Genomic DNA, 25,149 nt, shown 5'->3' on the forward strand with positions numbered 1-25,149 from the left:
GGACCTGGAGCTTTCTTAGCATCAAGATTCGTCAAAAATCACCCGATTCGAGCCTCAAAACAGAAAAACCAAGTGCAAACTACTCTGGTTAAAAAGGACATTGTTTTATTAGGAGACTCCATTGTCAGGGAAACGGGGAATATTTTTTGTAATAAGGATAGGTGGAGCAGAACCAGGGCATGTCTGCCGGGAGCAACTATTGATGATGCCACCAACAGATTGTCAGATTTTAAAGGGGGTAAAGAAAATATTATTATTCATGTGGGGACAAATGATATTAAACGTACACGATCTGACGATTTGTTGGAAAAATATAGGACCATGCTGAGGAAATGTCGCGAGCTAGGCCATAATGTCTATGTGTCTGCAATTCTGCCCAGACACGATAGGAGGGATTATATGTTAAGAGCCTTGTGGATTAACTCAAGACTTGAAGGAATCTGCAAGGCTTTAGGGAGTAAATTTCTGTCAGCATGGCCCACACTTGTAGGTAGAAGGAATTTGTTTTGTAGAGACGGGATACACTTAAACAAAGGTGTGCAAAAGTTTTTGCCAGTATTATTGAGGATACCTTAAAGGTTCAGGGAAACTGCTAGTTAGGGGGGATGTGGGTAATACTGACAAGCGTTTATCTGATTTTATTGGTCAATGTAACTCTTGCACATACCTTAAGAGTTCTTATCTGTTACTCCAACTGGATGTATTATCTAGATGTTCTGGGGGCAAAGACGTTTCATGTGAGCGGGTAGCTAATATCAGGGAAGAGAGCCTAAAAAACTTCAAGGGTTGTGTTAGGATTGTTAAATATACAAGTACAGTAAATCTTAATTGTTTATACAGTAACGTTAGAAGTGTCGTCAATAAAATGAGCGAATTTGAACTGCTGGTTAAAACAAGTAACGCGGACATAATAGGGCTTACAGAGACGTGGTGCCACCCGGAAATTGGGGATGATGAGTTTCAGTACGGCTTGTATAATGTATTTAGGAAGCATAGGTTAGATAGAAGGGGTGGTGGGGTAATGCTTCTTATCAGAAGCAGCCTGAGTGCGACGATAGCTTTCCCGGATTCAGACATTTCACATGCTAGTATAGAGTCTGTATGGTGTGAGATAGTTGGAAACAAAGGTAAAATGCGAGTAGGAGTAATCTACAGACCAGGTGATTGTGAAGATTATGACAAAAGCCTCTACATGCAAATGGAATGGGCAAGTAAACGTCAGTGCCTTATTATGGGTGATTTCAATTTGCCTCTAATTGATTGGAGTAAATGGGAAGGAAACTCGACATGGGGAACAAAATTTTAAAATCAACTAGATGACTGTTATTTGTATCAACATGTCAGGGAAAGTACTAGAGAAAAGAATATCCTAGACCTCATCATCACACATGAATCAGATGATATAACAGGGCTGACAGTAGAGGAACCAGTAGCAGGAAGTGAGCACAGAGTTCTACGGTGGATGATGATGAGAGAGGTAGCAGAAGTAAAAGGCAAAGGAATGGGTTTTAATTTCAGTAAAGGAAATTACGATGCCTTAAGGTACTACATGGCCTCTATTAACTGGGTAGATATCGCACAGAGAATGAATACAATTGAACTGTGGTACGCTTTTAAAACATTAATCACAGATGCCTTGAATGCGTATATACCATTAAAAAAATACTCCACGAGGAGGGTTCCAAGTTGGATGAATAGTGAAGTTGCCACATTACTTGAGCAGAAAAAGGTGGCATGGAAAGGTTACAGAGCAATAAAAAGTACTGAAGCCTATAACAGATACAAGGTGATGTGTAATAGAGCCACAGAAAAGGTTTGACAGGCAAAGGCAGTTTATGAGAAATCACTAGCAAACAGAGCAAAGAGGGGGATTAAAGAATTCTTCACATACGTAAATGCCAAGAAGAGCAGGACAAACCAGATCGGACCTTTACGTAAGGGAAAGGGGATAGTATTAAATACACCAGCTGCTGTTGCAGATGAACTCAACAGTTATTTTGCATCGATATTTACAAATGAAAAGCCTTTTGTGGCAATGGGAAATTGTGGGAGCGAAGTTAAAAAAACATGTAATTAATGATATTGAAATTTCGCAAGATTATTTAATGAAAAAACTTTCTAGCCTACAGACTAGTAAGGCTCCTGCAGTTGATGGAATATACCCTATAATCTTAAGAGAGGTGGCAAGCGAGTGCATTGAACATTGAGGCTAATTATGTGAGCATCACTAGACTCTGGGGAGATTTCCTTGGATTGGAAAAGTGCAAATATATCTCCCATACATAAGGGTGGCTCTAAAAGTGAAGTTGGAAATTATCGACCTGTCAGTCTGACTTCAGTAGTAGGGAAAATCATGGAGGCAATGATCAAGGGTGGAATTCAGGATCATTTGGATCGAATTGAAATTCTCAAGGATACTCAGCATGGTTTTGTAAAGGGAAAATCATGTTTAACAAATCTGGTTCGCTATTTCGAAAGGGTCACTCATGAGCTGGATTTAGGGAATAATTTCGACATTGTTTATTTAGATTTCAGCAAAGCTTTTGACTCAGTCCCACATGAGCGGTCGGTTGCTTTATAAGCTGGAACAGGTTTGGAATCACTGGGAAAATCCTTAAATGGATAGAAGGATGGCTTCAGGGCAGGAGGCAGAGGGTTGTGATAAATGGCTATTCCTCAGATTGGGTTGATGTAAGAAGTGGGGTTCCCCAAGGATCAGTATTAGGACCACTGTTGTTTTTAATTTTCATAAACGACATTGATGAAGGGATAGAGGGCGTGATGTCTAAATTTGCAGATGATGTTAAAATTGGTAGAGTAGTTAATGATCACTGTCAAGCTGAGCTTCTTCAGAGAGACCTAGATAGACTTCAAGAATGGTCAGAAAAATGGCAGCTGTGCTTTAATCTAACAAAGTGTAAGGTATTACACCTGGGAAACAGTAATCCCAAAAAAAACTTATTCACTTGGTGGAGTTCAACTAAACCCAGTACTGGAGGAAAGGGACTTGGGTGTTACGATACGGTCAGACATGAAATTCTCTGAGCATTGTAAACAGGTTGCAAGGAAGGCCCATGGGGTCCTATCGATGATCTATCGAACTTTTGCAAGTAGAGATAGGGACGTGATAATCCCATTATATAAGGCTTATGTTAGACCACACTTGGAATACTGTGTTCAAGTATGGAGACCGCACCTAAAGAAAGACATCGAGCTTCTTGAAAGGGTGCAAAGAAGGGTAACTCGCCTGGTGAGATCGGCAAAAGGGCCGTCCTTATGAAGAAAGACTTCGAATATGTGGGTTGCAGAGTTTGGAAACTAGACACCTTAGAGGAGATTTGATTGAGGTGTTTAAGGCTCTGAGAGGCATCAGTAAAATGAATGAGGACGAAATTTTCAAGATTATAAATGATGCTAGAACTAGGGGACATAAATTCAAGTTACGGGGGAAAATGTTTAGATTGGACTGCAGGAAGTTTTATTTTAGCCAGTGAGTTATAAATTACTGGAATAAGTTGCCTTCATGGGTGGTAGAGGGCAACAGTTTGGGGAAATTCAAAGGTCATCTGGATAGTACTTTCGGGTAAGGGAAGCACACAGGATGATAGGTTTAATTTCCTTTTTTTTTTTAATAATTATTATTATTTAGTTATTTATTTTATTTTATTTTTTTTTGTTTTTATCATTGTTTTGTTCGGATTTTTTTTTTTTTTTGGCTGGTGCAGCATAAGCCATAGGCTTTCTTGCACCATGCGGCCGTTACTAATACTAATACTAAAATCCTTCAGAAGACCACAGGAGGCATTGAATGGAGCGTGTTTTGAATGGTGGAAGGTGTTTTACCAAGATCATTTATACATGAGTTGGAAGAAAAATGAGATGCTAGCAGTTTGGTTGTCACTTCAGCTTTATCCTTGGCTGAAGTGACAACAGAACCATCTGGTTTTGACAGAGGTGGGAGCAGAGATGGGCAAAGGTTGCAGCCAATAGCTTTGGCAAGAGACCAGAATGTTCGGCTGCCATTAGGGCAAGAATCAAGTTTTCTTCTCTTAGCCTGTTTTAAATCTAGTTTGGACTGATTAATAACTGCTTCATAATTTTTGCAAGCTTTGGTGTAGGCAGAAAATGAAACTGAAGAATTGGAAACAAGCCAATTATGATATGCAGCATTCTTCTCTTGAACATCCTTAGCACATTTATTGGAAAACTAAGGTTTAGATAAAGGACGAGATTTTAAAGTGGAGTGTGGAGATAAAGAATTCCATTCCTGCAAGAATAATTTCACTGACACGATCTGAGCAAAAGTTGACATCAGAAGTTTTGAAACAGTAATCCGACCAAGGAAAAGAAGAAAAGAAGTCTCGCAGGTCATCCCATTTTGCATTCTTGTAATGTCAAATAACACGAGGTTGGGACTAGCTATGAGATAAAGGCTCTATTGGAGAAGAGACAATCACCAAATTGTGATCTGAGGTGCCTAAAGGACCACTCACTTCAACCATGTACTTAGAAGGGTTGTTTGTGAGAAAAAGATCTAGTGTGTTGTCTGTATGGTTAGGATTGTTCGGTATTCTTGTAGGTAAATGAACAATCTGTGCAAGGTCATTAGTAATTGCAAAAACTTGAGCATCTCGACCGCTGGGTCATTGTGACTAGAAAACGGAAGCCAGCTGGAGTTGGGAACATTAAAATCACCAAGGACAATTGCCTCACTGAAAGTTGGAATGGAGAAAGTCAAGTTGCAAAGAGAGGAAGTCAAAAAGCTCCAAATGATTAGTAGAGTTGAGAGAATGGTAGAGACAACAGATGAATTTGACAGAATGAGGTAGAGAGATTTTAAGCCAGAGAAGATCGAAAAGAGGAGGTTCAAAATTACCAAGTCTCTGACAGGGAATATTGGAATGGACATATGCACAAGTACCACTTTTGAGGCAAAAGGAATCATATAGCGAATAATTTGGGCATCTGAGATGAGCAGTAGTTGAATCAACCAATAACTGAGATTCTGTCAGAAAAAGTACATCGGGTTTGGCAGACTGCAAGTGGAAGTGAACATCGTTGAGATTATAATTGAGACCAAATATATTTGTGAAATGAACTAGGAAGTGTTTGGGAGGTTTCGATCATTTCTCAGATAAGCTTCTTCTATTAGTTTGACAATTCATGGTGTATTCAATAGTAAGAAAAAGTGTCGGGGGGGGGGGGGGGAACATGCTCTATGAAGTAATGAAATTTTTGTATATGGCATACACGCGCTAAGAATATACCCAGATCTTTGACATAACGTGGCCTCGACAATGCCCCCCCGCATACACACTACTCGGACTCCCTCCATTTGCTATTTGGCAGATTAGAGGAAACAAGATTATACACTAGCTTATCCTGAAGCCTCCAAAAAAGTTACCAATAGGTTCGGTCTTGTGTACTACCTAGCGGCCCGCCTGCGAACCCCATTTTAGAGCTGTACCCTCGAAATGTAAGGAATGTTGGATTGCGCCATGATGTCCATCATAACCTGAAAATTCATCAGTCATACTGCGTGATGGAAGAGATGGGGAAGGGTTGACCGGAACTTAGCTCTGGAGACTAAACATGTGTTTCACCACTTCAAGCCGCCAATAAACAAAGTGGTGGTATTGCACCGGTTGATGAGAGTCATCTACCACCTAGTATTGCCTGGTAACACAGAGGGGCAGCATTCCTCCATGTGGTGTGGATGGCACACCTCAACCCCTGCTTACGTTGGTTCACACCTTGGTGGTCATCCACAGTGTGCTTGTGCATGGGATTATTCCCAGGATTACTAACAGTTCAACCATCATGAAGATGCAAGCAGAGGATTTGGCTGTTACAGACCATCCGGGCTTCACCGAAATTGGGTCCACTTGACTTGAGTGTCACCCGAATATCAGTTTCCATCAGCATTTTAGACTCCCAGGTAGCAAGTACAGCTTGTATGGCATATCTGAGAGAATGTCTGTGACAACCTCAAGGACCAGCTTGCTCATCTTCAGCAACTTTTGTTGCTTCTAATTCAGTGAGTTCTTTATTTGATAATTCATCCCCATATGAGTCAATCAATATCGATTCATGTTCATCAACTTCTAATTTTAGTAGTTTGGCAGGCTCTACTATTTTTTCAGTCAAGTCTTCAAAAGTTTCTTCTTTACTGAAACTGAATAAACTGTGCAGAAATTTTTTTCCAAACCGAATTCATACAATTTTGTGTAACCTCTTCCCACGTAATGTAAAGGTTACACAATTACCCATTACATTGTGAAATGTTTTGTATAGATTGATAAATATTATAGGTCTTCAAAAAATCTCTGACTATTAAATCAGAATCTCTGTCCATAGCTGCCAATGCCTATGCAAAAGCCTTACATAAATAGTAAGCTTTGAAGTTGTCAATTGTCCACTGGTCCATGATCTGGATGAATAGTAGTGTTGGGTGGAAGGTAGGGTACTTTTATGTTTGAACAAAAATTATCCAAATGTGTGCAGGATCACCAGGAGCATTATCAACAATAAGTAAATTCTTGAATGTAATGTCAGTTTCTCGGCAATATTTCTCAACTTCTGGTATGAAACGGTTAATAAAATAGTTTTCAAAAAGTGCAATGATAATGTAAGGGAAGAGTTGCCTTAGTGATGCCTTTCAGAGCGCTGAATGATAGACTAGCAGCAGTTTAAGCTTACAGCAACCAGAAGCATTACTGCCAAGCAAAAGCATTAGTAGATCTTTGAAGATTGTGTTATGGCATTAGAAAATGTTATGGCATTGTTATGGCTTCAGAAATATGTGTGCGACATGGCATTTTTTTTTCCCACAACAACCCAGTCTCGAGTATATTAAACTTTGTGACAAGTAAGGATCCTCATTGATTATTTGTTTCAACCACTCAGGATATTTCTCGGCTGCTTTAGTATTGCTAGCAGCTTCTCCAGACACTTTAACATTATGAAAACCAGAATGGTTCTTAAATCTAGCAAACCAACCATTATTTTCCATAAAATATTGAAACTGTCTGGATAATTTGATTTTATGTGTTCAAAAAGACTCCTCGCTTTCATCTGAATCATCATTAAGCTTAGTGGAATGCAATTTTGTATTTGGTCTCCCAGCCACGTAGTTAACACTTTTTTCATGTCATAAATAGCACCAGAGTGCTTTTTTTATTATTATTGTTGACTTTAAAGAGACAGATCCTTTTATGCACATGTTCCTTTATATGGACAGCATCCTTCATAATTGTATTCACTGTTAATGAAGCGAGACCAAGATTATGTCCTATGGCTGTTAAGCTTTGTCTGCCCTCATATTTATTTATAATTTTAATTTTCATCCCTAGATGAATTTTGGTGCATTTATGTGGGTTCACTTTTTCCACTTTTTCCATTTTTCCAGTCATGATTGTACTAACATAGAGCACATAAACACTAAAAATTATTAAAGGGCATGAATATAAATACACAGCACTTCCAAGTTCAATAGTAAACAAAGCAAGACTGAGGAAGGCATATGCATACACTGTGTGGGCAGTCTACCTTGCGGAAGACTGTTGTTAGGTGGCAAGCGAGTAATGTGGTGCATTAAGTAAAATTTTTATAACTCAAATTTTTTCCATAGCCCTTTCAGGATAATTTGTGTGTGTCCAAATTTACATAAGTGTTGAAATTGTGTAAGTTGAGATCTGTCTGTAGTCCTGTAATCAGCATACTTTTAATGAGATCATATGCACATTTATCATTTCACCACTAATAGCTTTGACCAGCAACTAGCGGAAAGCTTGGGGGTGAGAAAGAATGTTGAGAATGTTTGAGATTTTCTGTGGGTTAATGTAAAATCTCAATGGGGACAGTGGCTTTTGGGTGCTTGCAAGACAAAGAGAAGATGTGAAAACAATTTAAGTGATTTTGTGTTAACCAAAGAATTTTGCATATTTTAATTATTTTTTTATTGGACTGAGTACAGAATAATGGAATGCATACTGCTATGGTTCAGAATGATATAGTTATATAGGGAGAATCCTTTGTCAGGGAAATGGGTAACAATCTTTGTAATAAGAATAGGTGGACTAGAACCACCTATAAAAATATAGAATTAAAAATAAAGAATTAAAAAAAAAGAATATATAAGAAATAAGGAAGGTAGGCACATGCCCCCTTGTTCTCCACTTTACTTTGCCTCAACCCATAGGTGGCGCCTCCATAGCCAGGTGGGCAGGAGCAGCAGTGCATAGCACATGCTTCTTGATTAGACCACGGTTCAAGCCTGTGATCACCAAATATGGAGGATGCGGAAAGGTCAGGGAATGACCACCGCATATCCCCGGAGCAATATGGCCTTAGTTGCTAATACTCCTAAAAACCAAAACAACAACAACCCATAGCAGACATCCTTCTCTTTTGTCTACCTCCTGTTACTCCTGTACTTTTTTCCCTCCTCTCTTGTCTATTCCCTTCACTTCTAATAATTTTTTTAGGGCCCTTCCTAGGAAGCCCAGATAACTTTGCCTCAACCCATAGGTGGCGCCTCCATAGCCAGGTGGGCAGGAGCAGCAGTGCATAGCACATGCTTCTTGATTAGACCACGGTTCAAGCCCGTGATCACCAAATATGGAGGATGCGGAAAGGTCAGGGAATGACCACCGCATATCCCCGGAGCAATATGGCCTTAGTTGCTAATACTCCTAAAAACCAAAACAACAACAACCCATAGCAGACATCCTTCTCTTTTGTCTACCTCCTGTTACTCCTGTACTTTTTTCCCACCTCTCTTGTCTATTCCCTTCACTTCTAATAATTTTTTTAGGGCCCTCCCTAGGAAGCCCAGATAACTCTAGGGTTAGCTACACTACTCAACATCCATTCTACCTGGCCTGGCCTGGCTCCCTGTGCTAGCTATGGTAACTAGGGTCAGTGGTGCCCCATGGCTAAGAGGCCAGACAAACAAGGACCCCAGGCTAAGAAGCCAGACAAACAAGGCCCCTAGGCTAAGAAGCCAGACGAACAAAGCACCAGGAACTGATGTAATCTATCCTGTTGTTCTAAAGGAAAGCAAAAGATGTCAGCAAACCATTTGCTATTATAATGAGAGCATCCTTGCATTCAGGCAATGTTATTATTGTGTGCAAACGATTTTCCTATTTGCAAAGGTGGTTTGAAGGATGAAATGAGCAACCACCTCTTGCAGTTTGACTGCTGTGCTAGGGAAGATTTTGATGTCCTTAGTTATGAAAGCAATATAGAAAAGCAATTATCTGCTATGAGCAGAGCCAAACTTACATCTTTAGAGGCCAGAGGCATAAAATCACCTTGGGGTCCCTTGTAGTTTTGGGTATTTTAGATTTTAAAAAATCTAAGAAAAACTTTTTAATATCTTAATTGACAACACAATACATGTACACATACTTATCAGGTAATGTATTAACAACAGTGAAAAAAATCACAGATAATAGAAATAAATAATAACTTAACACAATAAAAATTAAATAATATTCATATCACAACTAAGCTAAAATTGCACACAGGAATAATAATATAAACAATAATTAATATAATTGCAGATCAGAAAGAAAATCTGGTATCAGTCACACAAAAAAATAATTAAATAGTAATCATAAATAAGCTATTATTGCTTATTGATACCGTAAATATAACTAAAAGCACTCAGGGTAGTGGAAAATTAAAAAGTCCTGGGGATAATTGTGCAGCAAGATATGAGGTTCTCTGAGCAGTGCAGAAAGGCTGCCAGGACAGTACACGAAGTTTTGTCAATAATATACAAGGCATTAGTCAGGCCACATCTTGAATACCGCATATATGTCTGGAGGCCTCATTTTAGGAAGGATGTAGAACTGCTGCAGCAAGTACAGAGAAGGGCACTGAGATTGGTGAAGGGAACAAAGGGAGTGGTCTTACCAAGAAAGGTTTCAGTTCTGCAAATTGCAGCATCTGGAGACTATTCACCTGCAAGGTGATCTGATTGAGGTCAGATGAACAAGTGAGGTATTTAAGTCTTTGAATGGTTTGAGCAAGCTCAATGCTGGTGGGGTTCTTCCCAGATGGGATTACTGCATATGGGTGACAGTAATACCAACTATATGGTACTATGCTCATGTTGTGGAAAATGAAAAAAGGCAGGTGGGGTGGATAAATAGTATTCACATATGATGTTATCTGAGCAGTGCTAACAGGCTTCCAGGAGACAGCTTATGAGGTTTTGTCAATGATGTTCAGAACTTTGCTAGCAGTGATAAGGAGGCTAGGCACCTGTGTGGTAGCTGATTGATATTGAATGGATTGAACATTGAACAATGCTGATGGCATTCTTCCTCTTTGTCAGACTACATATGTGACTACATATAAATTCAAATTGAGGAAGGATTGATGTGTGGATGTTTGCCCTCAGCTAAGTGGGTAGTTGTTGATTGTTGAAAGAAACATCCATCTGTAGTTGTGGAAGTCAGTAGTTTGAATAAATTGAAGGAAGAATTAGACAAATTATTGGATGGGATGGACAGGTTAGGTTTTTGTTTTGTTTGGTTTTGTTGATGCTTTATAAGCTTGGTTTCTTGAATCATTTGACACTACTAATACTAATACTAAATTTCTACTGACTGTTGTGGAGGTTGGAAGTTTATCTAAATTTAAGGAGGCATAAGATAAATTCCCAACTATCGGTGGAGGAAGTTGATTCTTTCGGAAAAATTCTGCGATTCGTGTTTTACGTTCAATTAAGGTTGACCAAGGGTATTTAGCCTGTAAATTTTTATGTTATTGTCCCTATGTCATTATATGTTATTCGGAACTGTAAATAGTTGCATAATATTAATTATTGTACATTCATGTTCAATAATTAGGATTCATGAAACACATTTTATATCTGTGTGGTAAATATTTAGGCTCTAAGATTAACTGCCATCTTTCATATGGCATCTACTGCCATATGAAAAGAGTGTAAATTTGAAATACAGGAATGAATATTTTAAAATGTAAGAAATGTATTCATTAGGGGTTAAGACTGTGCAAATCAGCATGTAAATATGTTTATGGTAAGGAAACATTGCATTCTTTATGGTTTGGGAGAAAATTATTTTAAAATATTCGACATAATTAATTAGAAATATTGGACATTAATTGGACATCGAAGAAGGAAGAAGAAGAAGAAGAAGAGGGATAATAGCATCACCCTATGAATAAATTCATTGACTGTAGATATAATAACTACTGGTGTGAATCTAATGAATAATATATATCCATTTATATACACAGATGACCTCTGGAAACCAGCTGAAAACCAGTTGTGATCAGCCTTCTGCACTAAGTGGGGCTCTGCTGTAGTCACCTTTCCTCCTCAAGAGCATCTTGTGGGATGCATGATGACTCTTCCTATGATTAAAGCTGGCCCCTTTCAAAATCAGCAATGTGGTAGGCAATGGCATACCACCATTATGGCATCAGATAATGATGCCATAGAGACATAACAAAACCAACTCCAAAAACTGCTGTTAAAGGAAGACCTGCAACTAGGTGGAAGGATGGGATCAGTGAACTTTTGGGTGTGACATTTTGCAATGCCGCTCGTATAGCCTATGGTCGATGCAGTTGGAGGATTTTTGTTGATGGCCACAACAGCTCCTCAGGGAACTATGTGACTGGAAGAAGAAGATCAGATAAATACTTTAAAGAAATAGACAAATGAGAGATGCGTGGTGACATAGGTTACTTTAATTTATTCTTTTTAATTTTATTTATATTCTGGCTGATGCTATATAAGCTTATGTCTTTCATGATTTCGCAAATACTGATACTAAAGAGAAGGGAATTTGTTTTCCCGAAGTTGATTAAATGTTTTTTGACATTCTTTTTAATCTATTTCATTGAGATGAGATGATATATTTTAACAAATATAAGTGTCAAAGAGGGAATGTTTAAGCAAGTAATTTTAGAAACTGCTAAGCTTTTTATACTGACAAAGAGGTATTGTTAAAGGTCAGAATTGAGGTCTGAACTAATCAGTTTAGTGGCAGAGAAGAAAATGCACAGGAACATTTTTAGTTGTGACATTTTACAGTAGATATAAATTAAGTCATTAGCTAATAGAAGAAAGAGAAGTTGCAAATAATAAGTTTATATTACTATTAGAAGGAAAAGGGTGAATCATACGGTTCCATTTGATGATCCATAGAGATTGTTTAAGTTAATATTTTTCATCTATATACACTTCTGAAAAAGTTTTTTAAAGAGTAGGATATCAGAGGCCTATTCTACTCACTAGGAGTTAATGAATTTGTGATAATGTAAGGAAGATGGAAGAATAAATTGTTGTAGGTAAGAGTAAATAAGGCAGCTGCTGCTGCTGATGGAATATTTCCATTTATAGTTATTTACCCATGTTGACAGGTAACCCACAAAATTTAGTGGTGGGTTCCTTGCTGTTAATGATATTTAAGAATGATATGGTTTTTTGCTACTTTTAATAATGACCTTAGTTAGCTATTTTAAGTTTACTGTTTGTTTGGTATTTATACAGAGGTAGGCAAGGTAGTTAATGACATTTGTCAGAGTATGGGATTTAATCAGGAGGCAGATAAATTGTTCAGATGGGCTGAAAAATGGTAATTGAGTTATTATATAGATAAATGCAAGATATTGTATCTTGTTAACAGTAATCCCAGGATAGCATACCCTTTGGGTGACACTGAACTCAAACTAGCCGACATTGAAAAAGAGCCTGGATAATTGTACACTCTGGTATCAAACTTCTCTGAGTAGTGTAGTTAGGCTGTAAGGACTAATATATTTCTTTATATTTCTTTTAATGATATATAGAAACTTTGGAGGCAGGGACAAAGAGGTAGCAGAGGTACTGCATAAATCTATAGACATCTTTTTGGGAAGGGTTTATATCTGTTTCAAGGGTGCAAAGAACAGAAATAGGGTAAGTTGGGGACACAAAAGGTTATTTTTTATTGAGAAAGACTACAGCTCTATAAATTGCAAAATCTAGAAACTAGGCATATGCATGGAGATCTCTTTGAGGTGTTAAGGCTTTAGAAGGGTTGAGTAAACAACTAAAATGCTGCTGGCATCTTTGCTCTTTCTCAAGCAACACACAAGAGAAGGCATAAATTTAAACTGAAAAAGGATGGTTGAAAAATAGATATATGGAAGTTTGCCTTCAGCCAGAGAGTAATTGATTATTGGAATAAACTTCCACCTAGTGGAGGTAGGAAGTCAGAATAAATATAAAGAAGATTGGTCAGATTATTTGGGGGTGTGGGCAGATGAAATAGATTTCTGTTCTCTGATCCCCAGTCTTTTGGCTGATGATTTTTAAGCTTGCTGTCTTGCATCATTTTTCCTAGACTAATACTAATTATAATTTTTTGTTACTTTTAATTTTTTGCTAGAAATGAAAACAAACAGAAATAATACACTTTACTTTAAACTCTTTTGCATAAAACTCCATAAAACAAATGAAGTATCAGCAGTAAACAGTGCAGTTTTCCCTATTAATTTTAGGAAATGCAGTGCATATTGTGCTTTCATGAATATTATCCTTTGAGGAAACATGCATATAATTTTTGTTATTTAATTTTTGAACTTCAGTTTTTAAAAGAATACAATTGATGGAATAATACTACCATATGTAATATATTTTTAATCCTAATTTAATTCATGTTATTTTAAGGTCCATTTGATAGTGAAGAGCCACTTCACATTCGTGTCCTTCAAACAGTGTATAAGCAGTTAACAGGGATAAGAAAAGATTGTCCTCGTTATGGTTCTCATTGGGAGGATATTGGATTTCAAGGTATAATACTGCAGTGATACTGATTTTAATTGCAGTAATACTGATTTTAATTTTGGCTGTGTCCATTTGCACTGGAAGCATAAATTTTCGTTTTTTTAATATAATATAAAAAAACTTGCTTAATTTAGTTTTTATAATAAAATTGTTTATTTAATTTTTTATACTTATGGGCTTGGTCACCAAGGTCCTGAGCTGGATATCTTCATTCTTCTCTTTCTTGGTGATTCCCTTTTACTTCTCTCTCTCTCTCACTCTCAGGGTAATTCAGAATTTTTTTTTTTTTTGCCTGGTGCAGCATAAGCTTCAGGCTTCCTTGCACCATAAGGCTGATAATAATAATAATAATTAAATGTTATTCAGTTTTGTGGAAATAACTAATGCATAGGAAGCATTAGTTATTTCCATAACTGTGCATTAGTTAGCATTAGAGAAATAATTAACTATTTGGAGTTCAATATGATAGCATAGCTTAATTTATTATGGTACTCAACTTTTTTTTTTTTTTTTTTTTTTTATATATGCAATTGATGTTTGAATAGGGTGGATGATAATTTTAATTTAAATTAGGAGTAAGTAAGTTGGGGTTTTAAAAACAGAAGTTGAAACATGCACAAGGAAGTAGAAGTGCACGCCTTCATCCTTGGTTGTCAATATTAAAGTTGAAAATGATGGTTAATACTGGAGGCCAATAGCCATAACAAGTGGCTTTCGTTATCCACGTTTTCAGTTGGCAATGATGGGTTGAGAGTAAACGCGTGTGTTTAAGAAAGCTAAGTTCCTGTGATGCTCCTGGTTACATGTGGAAATCTCAGGTGCATGAGATTCCAAGCCGGTGAAATGTTGTAAGGTAGTTTGGTATTTAATACTTGGAGATTGGAATGGCAGCGGAAACATTCTATGACTAGGGTTTCATATTGGAAAATTTTAAAACTGGATTTTAATTTGATAATGGGAATGGCTGAGTCTACTAAGTGGGTGTGATTGAACATGTGATGCTAATTCTGTGGTGGTTTGACCTGTCCTAAAACTATTGTAGTGGTAGTACGCGCGTGTATTTGATGTTTTAATAGAAAAATATTTTGAAGTTGTGCTACCAATGTAACATGCATTGCAGTTAGGTTGACATTTTATTAGGTAAATAATATTGTTCATATCGTTGATATGATATTTTTGTGTGTCTTTGTATGAATTAAATAATGAGCCAAGTTTATTGTAAGTTGAGAATGTGAGGGTGATGTCAGTACCTTTGAATATGTGGTGGAACTGGTTGCAAAAATTACTATGATAAGGTAGGATAATACGTAAATTATTATTAGAGGTGTGTTTGGGGGGATTGTTAATATTATTTTGGATGGTGAAAATGGTTTAGGCAAAATCTTAATCTGTGTACAGTCAGTCCTCGTATAACACGTGTTTGCACTACACGAATTCGATCATACACGATTTATAAATAGCAGAATCACCCCAACCGAACGCAACACAATAGGAATGAAGAGAAGATTCTGAAAATGTATTCATGTTTTTTATATCAGTGAAGGGGAACCACATTTCACCATAATAACGTAAAAAGCAACACAATTCCAGCTATCGGTATAATCGCAAATGCAATTAGATCGAGTTTACTACCAGTTTATAACAGATTCCACTAGCAGAAACGCAACTGGAAATTGTTTTTATTGTTTTATGGTAGTAACCCCTAGTAAAATGTGAGGTGTTAATAGCGTATCTCTGCCTTTACGGTGTTGTTTATTCAGTTGCTACATGCACGCAGCTTTGTTTATGTGTATTATCAAGCGTGCCTCCTCGTTTTGTAATTGTTCTTTATTCCTACAAATGAGTAAAATACTTAAAAGGTGTGAAAAGGAAGCATCCTGGTGAAGACACTGCAGATTCAGAGAGAAAAAGAAAAGCAATATCGATAAACAGAGGCTGACTGGGTCAAAAATTCTTACCCGGGAAAATTTATAGTGGCCTCATACTAGCGTTTATGGCCAAAATCACACCGGCCTCCACCCACCAGGGTTTCCCCGGTAAGGCTTATGGCCAGTCCACTTCTGTCGATAGAGAAATGAAATTGTGAAACGCTTTGAGCGAAATGAAAGACCATGTGATATTACATGTGCTACAGACCTAAATGAAGTAACGCCGAGAATTACAAAGAATGCAGAGAAAATAAAAACAACTTTCATAGCAGGAACAACTCAAAGTGTAATTAAAATCCATTAGATTAAGACACAAAGAATTGGAAGAGATGGAATGGCTGTCATCTGTTTGGATAGAAGATCAAACAAAAAACAAGTTTGCTTACGATAGAAGCAAAAGCATTAGCAATATTTTATTACGTAATAGTCGTAATAACGTAAGTATTTTATTATGATTATTTATTGTGTTTGGTAATGTTTTGGTTACAAATGTGTGTTCAGTCTTGGGTGGTCGGCACCTAACCCTATTTTTCCCATAGGGCCTGTTGTTTATATTGCACGATTTTGCATTGCACGAGAGTTTCTAGGAACACAACTATCGTGCTATACGAGGACTGACTGTATTTGGGATAATGAGTGATATTTTTTATTATATCTCTTCTGTAATTCTTTTTGTACAATTTTAATGCAGGTTTGGTTGATAATATATGAGTATTTTTTACATGTATTACTAGGAAATGTACGGGAAAATTTCAGGATAATATTATGAAAAAGACTTTTTTTAAAAAAGGAAATGTGGGTTTTATTGGAAAAATATTTAACTAAGTTTGTGAGAGTTGTGTTTCGGAATTTGACATCACGGAATGTAGATTAAAAGGACGGTGCAGAAAAAGGTGCGTTAAATAGTATTTTGTATTATGATGATAATTGTAGATTTCTTAAAATACCATTTATAATAGACTCAATATGATAGCAGAGCTTAATTTATTATGGTACTCACCATTTGGAGCTGTACTAATCCCAATAATCAAATAATAATAATAATATAATAATCCCACATAAATAGATGTGTATTAAAGCATAAAAAGTACTTTTTCGACTTTCAATAATATTTTGTTGATGACAAACAATAAAATTTATCAGAAGTAGCGTAGCACAGTGGTGTAATTGAGAAAGTATTGCTAGTGAAAGAATTGTAGTAAGGTACAAAGACAACAATTAGTGCCTTAAAAATGATTAAGAAATTTAAGGAAGCAGGTTTGTAATTGCAGATAATGTGGAGGATATTGCTAGAGCAAGATATTGACCAGTATACAAGGCTGCAATATGCTTATAGTGCTGAAATGTCTTATTCCATATGTTCTGAAAGAACCCCCAAACATGTCAAGCATTGCACATTATGAATACAGGTAGCCTTCTATTTATGTCAGGGGGACAGGTGCAAATGGAACCCTTTATATAATGGAATCATTCATAAATCACAGGGTTAGGTTCTGGGCACCAAAAAGTTTACCCACCACTTTGCATTGATTGTTTTATTTTTTTAGCATTCTTCATAGTTGTAGTAATAGTTGATGGAGGCATATTCATAGCCCTACACACATTAGGGCAGCTTTCACCAGATTCCATCCTCCGAATATTGCACTAGGATTCAATGAACTTCTTTTACCAGACTTTAATTTAATAGAATGAAGAGACTATGGCATCTCTTTATTCTATTAAATTAAACATTTTATAACACAATTGGCAAAAACTGCACACAGCTATCACTATTATTATTATTTAATTCATTAATGGCACAATTAATAAAAAATGTTAGCGTAATAAATTTCCACCACATGTAAATAGTGTAAACAAAAACCAACTGAATGCTTCACTGCATGACTTTTACCACCCACATCCACGAGTGGCTACTTTGCGGATGGTAATCTTTCTCGTCCCTGATATGGATGCGCTAATTGCTGATTGGCTCAGATTGTCCTAAATCACGTGAACAGTGCATGAAAAAAAGCACAGTATGTTGGTGATAAATTTTGTCTGATGATTTTAAACTTTCAATTTTATAAAAAAAATTGCAAACATAAATAAATAAAAAATAAAAATGGCGTTGTGGTTAGTGATTAGTACTATTGCGAATCGGTGCAAATCAGACCAGTGCAAAACGAGGGCTACCTGTACATGCTGTGAAACCTATTTCTGTTTGAATTAAGCAGATTTGGCCACAATGCCAAAGGTCACTTTTTTGTGGGTTTACAGTAGAATTTATTATTGGTCTATAAAATTTTTTTTAATTGATTTTTTTAATGTGTACCCAAACACAAAAATACATGAAACCTGTAGTTCTACAGTGCCATGGGTTGGTTGTGAATCTAGAAGAAACTTTATGTTGGGATTAACTTTCCATGCTCAACCTTTATGCTTAACCTAACATATTCACTTTATTTGACCAAATTTCTAAAGGTCCATGATCTTACTTAGGTTTCCCCTTACTTAAAAATTCTTGGTAATGTCCTTACAGTTCATCTCAAATTTCCCTTCTGTCATGCCATAAATTCCAAGTGTCTGCTGATGAGGCTAAGAGAACTATGCATTTTTTTGAAAGCCATTAAGTGAAACTTTATTTATTGATTTAACTGAAGTTTAACCTTGACAAATGCAAAGTACTACATATGGGTAGAAGTAACCCCAGAGAAACTTACCAACTGTGTGGTACTACACTTAAGGCGGTAGAAAATGAAAAAGACCTGGGAGTAATTGTGCAGGCAGATATGAAGTTTTCTGAGCAATGCAGACAGGCTGCCAGGGCAGGTCATGGGGTTTTGTCAATGATATATAGGAATTTTGCTAGCAGGGAAAAGGAGGTGATTATCCCTCTGTATAAGGCAATGGTCAGGCCACGGCTTGAGTACTGCGTACAGGTCTGGAGGCCTCATTTTAGGAAGGATGTAGATTTACTTGAGTGTGTACAGAGAAGGGCAACTAGATTGGTGAGGGGAATGAAGGGATCCTCTTACCAAGAGAGGCTTAAGTTCTGCAAATTGCAGTGGCTGGAGACTAGGCACCTGCGCGGTGATCTGATTGAGGTATATAAGGCCTTGAATGGGTTGAGCACACTGAATTCTGATGGGATCCTTCCACTTGTTCAGATTACGAATCTAAGGGGGCATAAATTCAAATTAAGAAAAGACAGATGTAGAATAGATGTGCGGAAATTTTCCTTTAGCCAGCGGGTGGTTAATTGCTGGAACAAACTTCCATCTGTCGTTGTGGAGGAACTGGACAGGCATTTGGAGGGAATGGTGTTTTTTTTTTTTTTTTTTTTTTTGGCTGATGCTGCATAAGCTCATACATTTGCTTTCTTGCATCACATGCCACTACTACTACTACTACTATTTGAAATTATTGTTTTTCTCTAACTTTTTATTTAAATTTAGTAGTGTAATATTTGTTTGTGATTTCCTGATTAATTTGGTATATTTATTCTTTACTAGGCCCTTGTAATTGCCTAAAAACCTCAGTCAACTTCTGCCAGCATTGTGTTGTATCGATAAGAACATTTGAATTTTGCTGCCGTTGTTTTAGAATTGACATAGCACAACATAGAGCCTTGTCGATCAATTCGGCCCTGGAAAGATTGTGCAAGGCTCAAGGGGTAGAATTTTTTTCAGCCTGGACTGTACTTGTTAACAGGAGAGATTGCTTCTACAGGAATGGGATACACTTAAATAGAAAGGGTGCAAGAATATTTGCTGATGCTATCGAGGCAGTGTTAGGTGGGTCGGAAAACTGCTAGCTTGGGGGGAGACAAAGACCAATAGATTGACAGTAGCCACTGGCAGAGGTGAAAGAGATTCTTGCACTGCTTCTATTAGAATGAGCAGAAGCCTGAAAAACAAGATGCATGGTATTTCAGAGACTGCTGGGAGCCATTGTGGTACAAGTAAACACATGGGTTGTGTTAGGGTAGCTAAGAATAGAAACAGGTGCACGTATACTTGTGTGTACACCAATGCTAGGAGTTTAGTAAATAAATTTGATGAATTTGAGGTATTGCTCAAAACATCGAAGGCAGATATTGTTGGGATATCAGAGACGTGGTGTCACACAGATATAAGGGATGCGGAACTGCAATTTGGGGAGTATAACGTCTACAGAAAGGATAGACAGGATAGGAAGGGGGGAGGTGTTATGCTATTAGTTAAGAAACACATAAAAACCAAGGAAGTGAAGCCAGTCGACATCGCTGGACAGTGCAGTGTGGAGACAGTTTGGTGTGACATAAACATTGGGAGATCAAAATTGAGAGTAGGAGTGTGCTATAGGCCTAATGACTCTGATGAGTATAATAAGGAACTGTACAGGGAAATAGAATGGGCCAGTAAATCAGAGTGTCTTATAATGGGAGATTTTAATTTCCCAGATATTGACTGGAATTTGGGGGCTGGATACTCACACACTAGCAGGGCTTTTGTGGATTTATTGGATGATTGTTTTCTACATCAGCATGTTCGGGAGGCAACTAGAGGGAGCAATACTCTTGATTTGATTATCAGCAGTGATTCTTCATGCATTAAGAATCTGCAGATAAATGAACCACTAGGTGGCAGTGATCACAGTGTGCTGAAGTGGGATTTACTCAAAGAGGTAACTACCATTAGGGGTAAAGGGAAGGGTTATTGCTTCCGTAAAGGCGACTACGATGGACTGAGACAGTATTTAAATTCTATACAGTGGGACCAACTGATGATGTTACCAACAGCAAATTCAAAATGGGAAGCATTCAAAGAACTTATCTTGGAAGCTACTAGGCTTTACATACCAACTAAGAAATATTGTTCAAGGTTTAGGCCAAAATGGATGTCAGATGAACTAATGAGGCATATGGCAGAGAAGAAAAATGCATGGGATACTTACAAATTAACACATGACACAGAAGCCTATGATAGATACAAGTTGATATGCAACCAAGTTACAAAGGAGGTTAGGCAGGCGAAGGCAGATTACGAGAAATCCTTGGCAAGGGATGCAAAGAAAAACAGCAAAGAGTTCTTTACTTATGTAAACTCTAGAAGGAGAGGGATGAATCAGATTGGTCCACTTGATATTGATGGGTCAAGTGTTGATGATCCTGCTCAGGTAGCTAACAAACTAAATGAATATTTTGCATCAACATTCACACATGAGGAGTTATTCAGCGAGGGGAATGCCAGAGGTGTATTCAACTCTAGCAGTAAGTTACAGAATCTTGAAATAACTGGGAGTAAAGTGGAGGAGAAACTGTTGAAGATAAACACAAGAAAGGCACCCGGGGTGGATGGGATCTATCCAGTTATATTAAAGGAGGCAGCAAAGGAAGTAAGCAAACCCTTAGCCATAATTATGAGAGCTTCCTTGGACTCAGGGGAGGTACCCATAGACTGGAAATGTGCAAATGTGACCCCAATTCACAAAGGAGGATCAAAGGCTGACACAAGTAATTATAGACCTGTGAGCTTAACTTCTGTTCCAGGAAAATTAATGGAGGCACTGGTTAAAGAAGCACTGCAGGATCATTTAGACAAGACTTCAGTTATAGCTCAGACACAGCATGGTTTTGTTAAGGGGAAGTCTTGCCTGACCAACTTGATTGGATACTATGATGCAGTCACAAAAGAACTGGATGCAGGGAATAACTTTGATATTATATACTTGGATCTTAGAAAGGCTTTTGATACTGTTGCACATGGAAGACTGCTACACAAATTGGAGCAGTGTGACATTGGAGGCAAATTACTGCTATGGATAAAGGGGTGGTTGAGGGGGAGAAGACAGAGAGTGGTAATCAATGGACACTGCTCATCGTGGACTGATGTTATTAGTGGAGTCCCTCAGGGCTCAGTGTTGGGTCCATTATTGTTTTCTGTATTTATAAATGATATTGATGATGGTATATCGGGATTAATGTCCAAGTTTGCAGACGATACAAAGGTTGGCAGGGTTGTCAAGGACACTACTGACACTATGCTGCTGCAACAGGATCTGGAAAGGTTGAGCAGATGGGCTGAGAGGTGGCAAATGAAGTTTAACATTGACAAATGTAAAGTACTACACATGGGAAACAGCAACCCCAGAGCAACGTATCAACTCTGTGGTACAACACTGACAGTGGTAGAGAATGAAAGGGACTTGGGGGTGGTTGTGCAGGCAGATATGAAGTTCTCTGAGCAGTGCAGACGGGCTGCAAGAGTAGCTCATGGAGTATTGTCAATGATATACAGGAATTTTTCCAGCAGGGATAAGGAGGTGATTATTCCATTGTATAAGGCGATGGTCAGGCCACACCTAGAGTACTGTATACAGGTCTGGAGGCCTCATTTCAAGAAGGATGTAGAGCTGCTGGAACGAGTACAGAGAAGGGCAACAAGATTAGTGAATGGAACAAAGGGGTGCTCTTACGAAGAACGGCTTAAGTTTTGCAAATTACAGTGTCTGGAGACTAGGCACCAGCGAGGTGATCTGATAGAGGTGTATAAAGCCTTGAATGGTTTAAGCATGCTCAATGCTGATGGGATTCTTCCTCTAGCTCAGAATAATCACCTGAGAGGGCATAAATTCAAATTGAGGAAAGACAGATGTAGGATAGACGTGCGGAAATTTGCCTTTAGCCAGCGGGTGGTTGGTTGGTGGAACAGACTTCCATCCCTTGTGGTGGAGGTTGATAGCCTAAATAAGTTTAAGGCTCAGCTGGACAGGTATTTTGAACGAACGGAGGGGTGAAGTGGAAGTGGTGTTTTTTTTTTTTTTTTTTTTGGCTGATGCTGCATAAGCTTGCTTTCTTGCATCAAATGCCTCTACTAATGCTAATGCTAACTGGAGGTTTCTATGTAGCTCTGTAATCAGTACCAGAAGAGGCTTATAAACTGTAATTTATAGCACAATATATGTGTTTTAATAACTTAGCTTTATCACATAGGCCCTAACATATGACATTAATATTTGTAGAACTTTAGTATCGGTGATTTGGCATAGATATAGTATCAAAAATAGGTCATTTGAGAGTTCGAACCACGTAGGAGAATTGAGGGGAGATTGGTCTCTAAATCACAGCCTTATGAAATGTACTGCTTGTTTGATGTTTTTGGAGCTATCAGGAAGGACATGATATTGTCAAGGGGGATGTGTATGCTCAATATAAAGAGCATGGGGATGTTAGATGCCAACTCTGCATTGTTATGGGCTTTTATGAGAGCTTGAAGAACAGGGTGGATGCCCTCAAAGGATTTAATTGTGAGAATCCATCAATGCCAGAGCTTGTGCTTGATAATCAAGCAACACAGTAGCAATCCCCAAGGCAGAATGTGCTGGTCCTAGAGGATCTAGTTGTTGTTGTTGGTGACTCTATTGTCAGGGAAATGGGAAATATATTGTCCAAAAAGGATAGGACCAGGGTATGTATTAGTATTAGCAATGGCATGGTGCAAGGAAGCCTATGGCTTATGCTGCACTAGTCAAAAAAAAAAAAAATAAAATAAAATAAATAAGAATTAAAATAAAATAATAATAATAAGAAGAAAATTAAAAAAAAAAAAAATAATAAGAGAAAAGTAAATAGACAACATATGCGTTTCCCTCCTCCTGTAGGTAATTATCCAGCTGACCTTTGAATTTCTCCAAACTGTCAGCCTCTACCACCCATGTAGGTAACTTATTCCAGTAATTTATAATTTGCTGGCTAAAATAAAACTTCCTGTTATCCAGTCTAAACATATCCCACCATAATTTGAAATTATGGCCCCTTGTTCTAGAATCATTGATCACTGAAAAATTTTGTCCTCATTCATTTTATTCATGCTTCTCAGAACCTTAAACTCCTCAGTCAAGTCTCCTCTAAGGTGCCTAGTTTCCAAGCTCTGCAACCCACATATTCAAAGTCTTTTCTCATATGAACGCCCTTTAGCCAATCTCACCAGGCGAGTTATCCATCTTTGGACCTTTCCAAGAAGTGCAATGTCTTTCTTTATGTGCGGTCTCCATACTTGAACACAGTATTCCAAGTGTGGTCTAACAATAGCCTTATATAATGGGATTATTACGTCCTTATCTCTACTAGCAATCGTTCGATAAATCATCGATAGGACACCATGGGCCTTCCTTGCAGCCAGTCTACAATGCTCAGAGAACTTCACATCTGACTGTATCGCAATACCCAAGTTCCTTTCCTCCACTACCAGCTTTAGTTCAACTCCACCAAGTGTATAAGTTATTTTGGGGTTACTGTTCCCCAAGTGCAATAACTTACACTTTGCTGGATTAAAGCATAGCTGCCATTTTTCTGACCATTCTGAAGTCTATCTAGGCCGCTCTGAAGAAGCTGTGCTTGACAGTGATCATTAACTACTCTACCAATCTTTACATCATCTGCAAATTTAGACTTCATGCCCTCTATCCCTTCATCGATGTCATTTATGAAAATCAAAAAAAAAAAAAAAAACAGTGGTCCTATTACTGATCCTTGGGGAACCCCCACTTCTTATATCAACCCAATCTGAGGAATGACTATTTATCACAATCCTCTGCTTCCTGCCTTAATCCATCCAAAATCCAAATAAACAATGCTGAAATCAATGTTGAAATTATTCCTAAGTCCAGCTCTTGAGTTACCCTGTAAAAGTAGCTAACCAGATTAGTTAAACACGATTTTTCCTTTACAAAACCATGCTGAGTATGCTTTCGAATTGCATTTCTATCTAAATGAACCTGAATTCCACCCTTGATCATTCTCCATGATTTTCCCTACTACTTAAGTTAGACTAACCGGCTGGCCGGTAATTTCCCAACTGCCCTTATGTACTGGAGATACAGTGGGACTTTTCCAATCCAATGGAATCACTCCCAAGTCCAGTGATGCTCTCATAATTTGCCTCAATGGTTCAATGCACTCACTTACAGTCTCCTTTAAGATTATAGGGTATATGCGATCAACACCAGGAGCCTTACGGGCTGCAGGCTCAAAAGTTTTTTCATTAAATAAATATGTGAAATTTCAACATCATTAATTACATTTTTTTTCTACTTCACTCCCATAATTTCTCATTGGCACAAAAAAAGCTTTCCTTAACTCATGATCGATGCAAATGATCAATCAATCGATGCAAAGTAACTGTTGAGTTCATCTGCAACTTCAGATGGGATATCTAACTATCCCACGTCTATTACATAAGGGTCCGATCTGGTTTGTCCTTCTCTTCTTTGCATTTATATATGTGAAAAATTCCTTAACCCCCCCCCCCCCTTTGCCAGCCTAACCTTTTCTGTGGCACTATTACAGATCAATTTGTAGCTGTTATAGGCTTCAGTACTTTTTATTGCTCTGTAACTTTTCCATGGCATCTTTCTGCTCAAGTAATCTGCCAACTTCATTATTCA

The 25,149-nt window shown here is 37.7% G+C and overlaps 1 protein-coding gene across 1 annotated transcript in view; it reads left to right on the top strand.

Annotated features, from left to right (window-relative positions):
- The window catches only part of LOC150085648 (ELMO domain-containing protein 3-like), a 236,720-nt gene that overhangs the window by 70,605 nt on the left and 140,966 nt on the right, over positions 1–25,149 (top strand). The window contains exon 7 of the mRNA XM_090374635.1: positions 13,700–13,822. Coding sequence (XP_090230761.1) covers positions 13,700–13,822 — 123 coding nt within the window. The remainder of the gene's footprint in view (positions 1–13,699; positions 13,823–25,149) is intronic.

The sequence above is a fragment of the Mastigoproctus giganteus genome, chromosome 5 (assembly GCF_048544385.1).
Source record: "Mastigoproctus giganteus isolate SK-2022 chromosome 5, ASM4854438v1, whole genome shotgun sequence".
NCBI classification, from domain to species: domain Eukaryota; kingdom Metazoa; phylum Arthropoda; class Arachnida; order Uropygi; family Thelyphonidae; genus Mastigoproctus; species Mastigoproctus giganteus.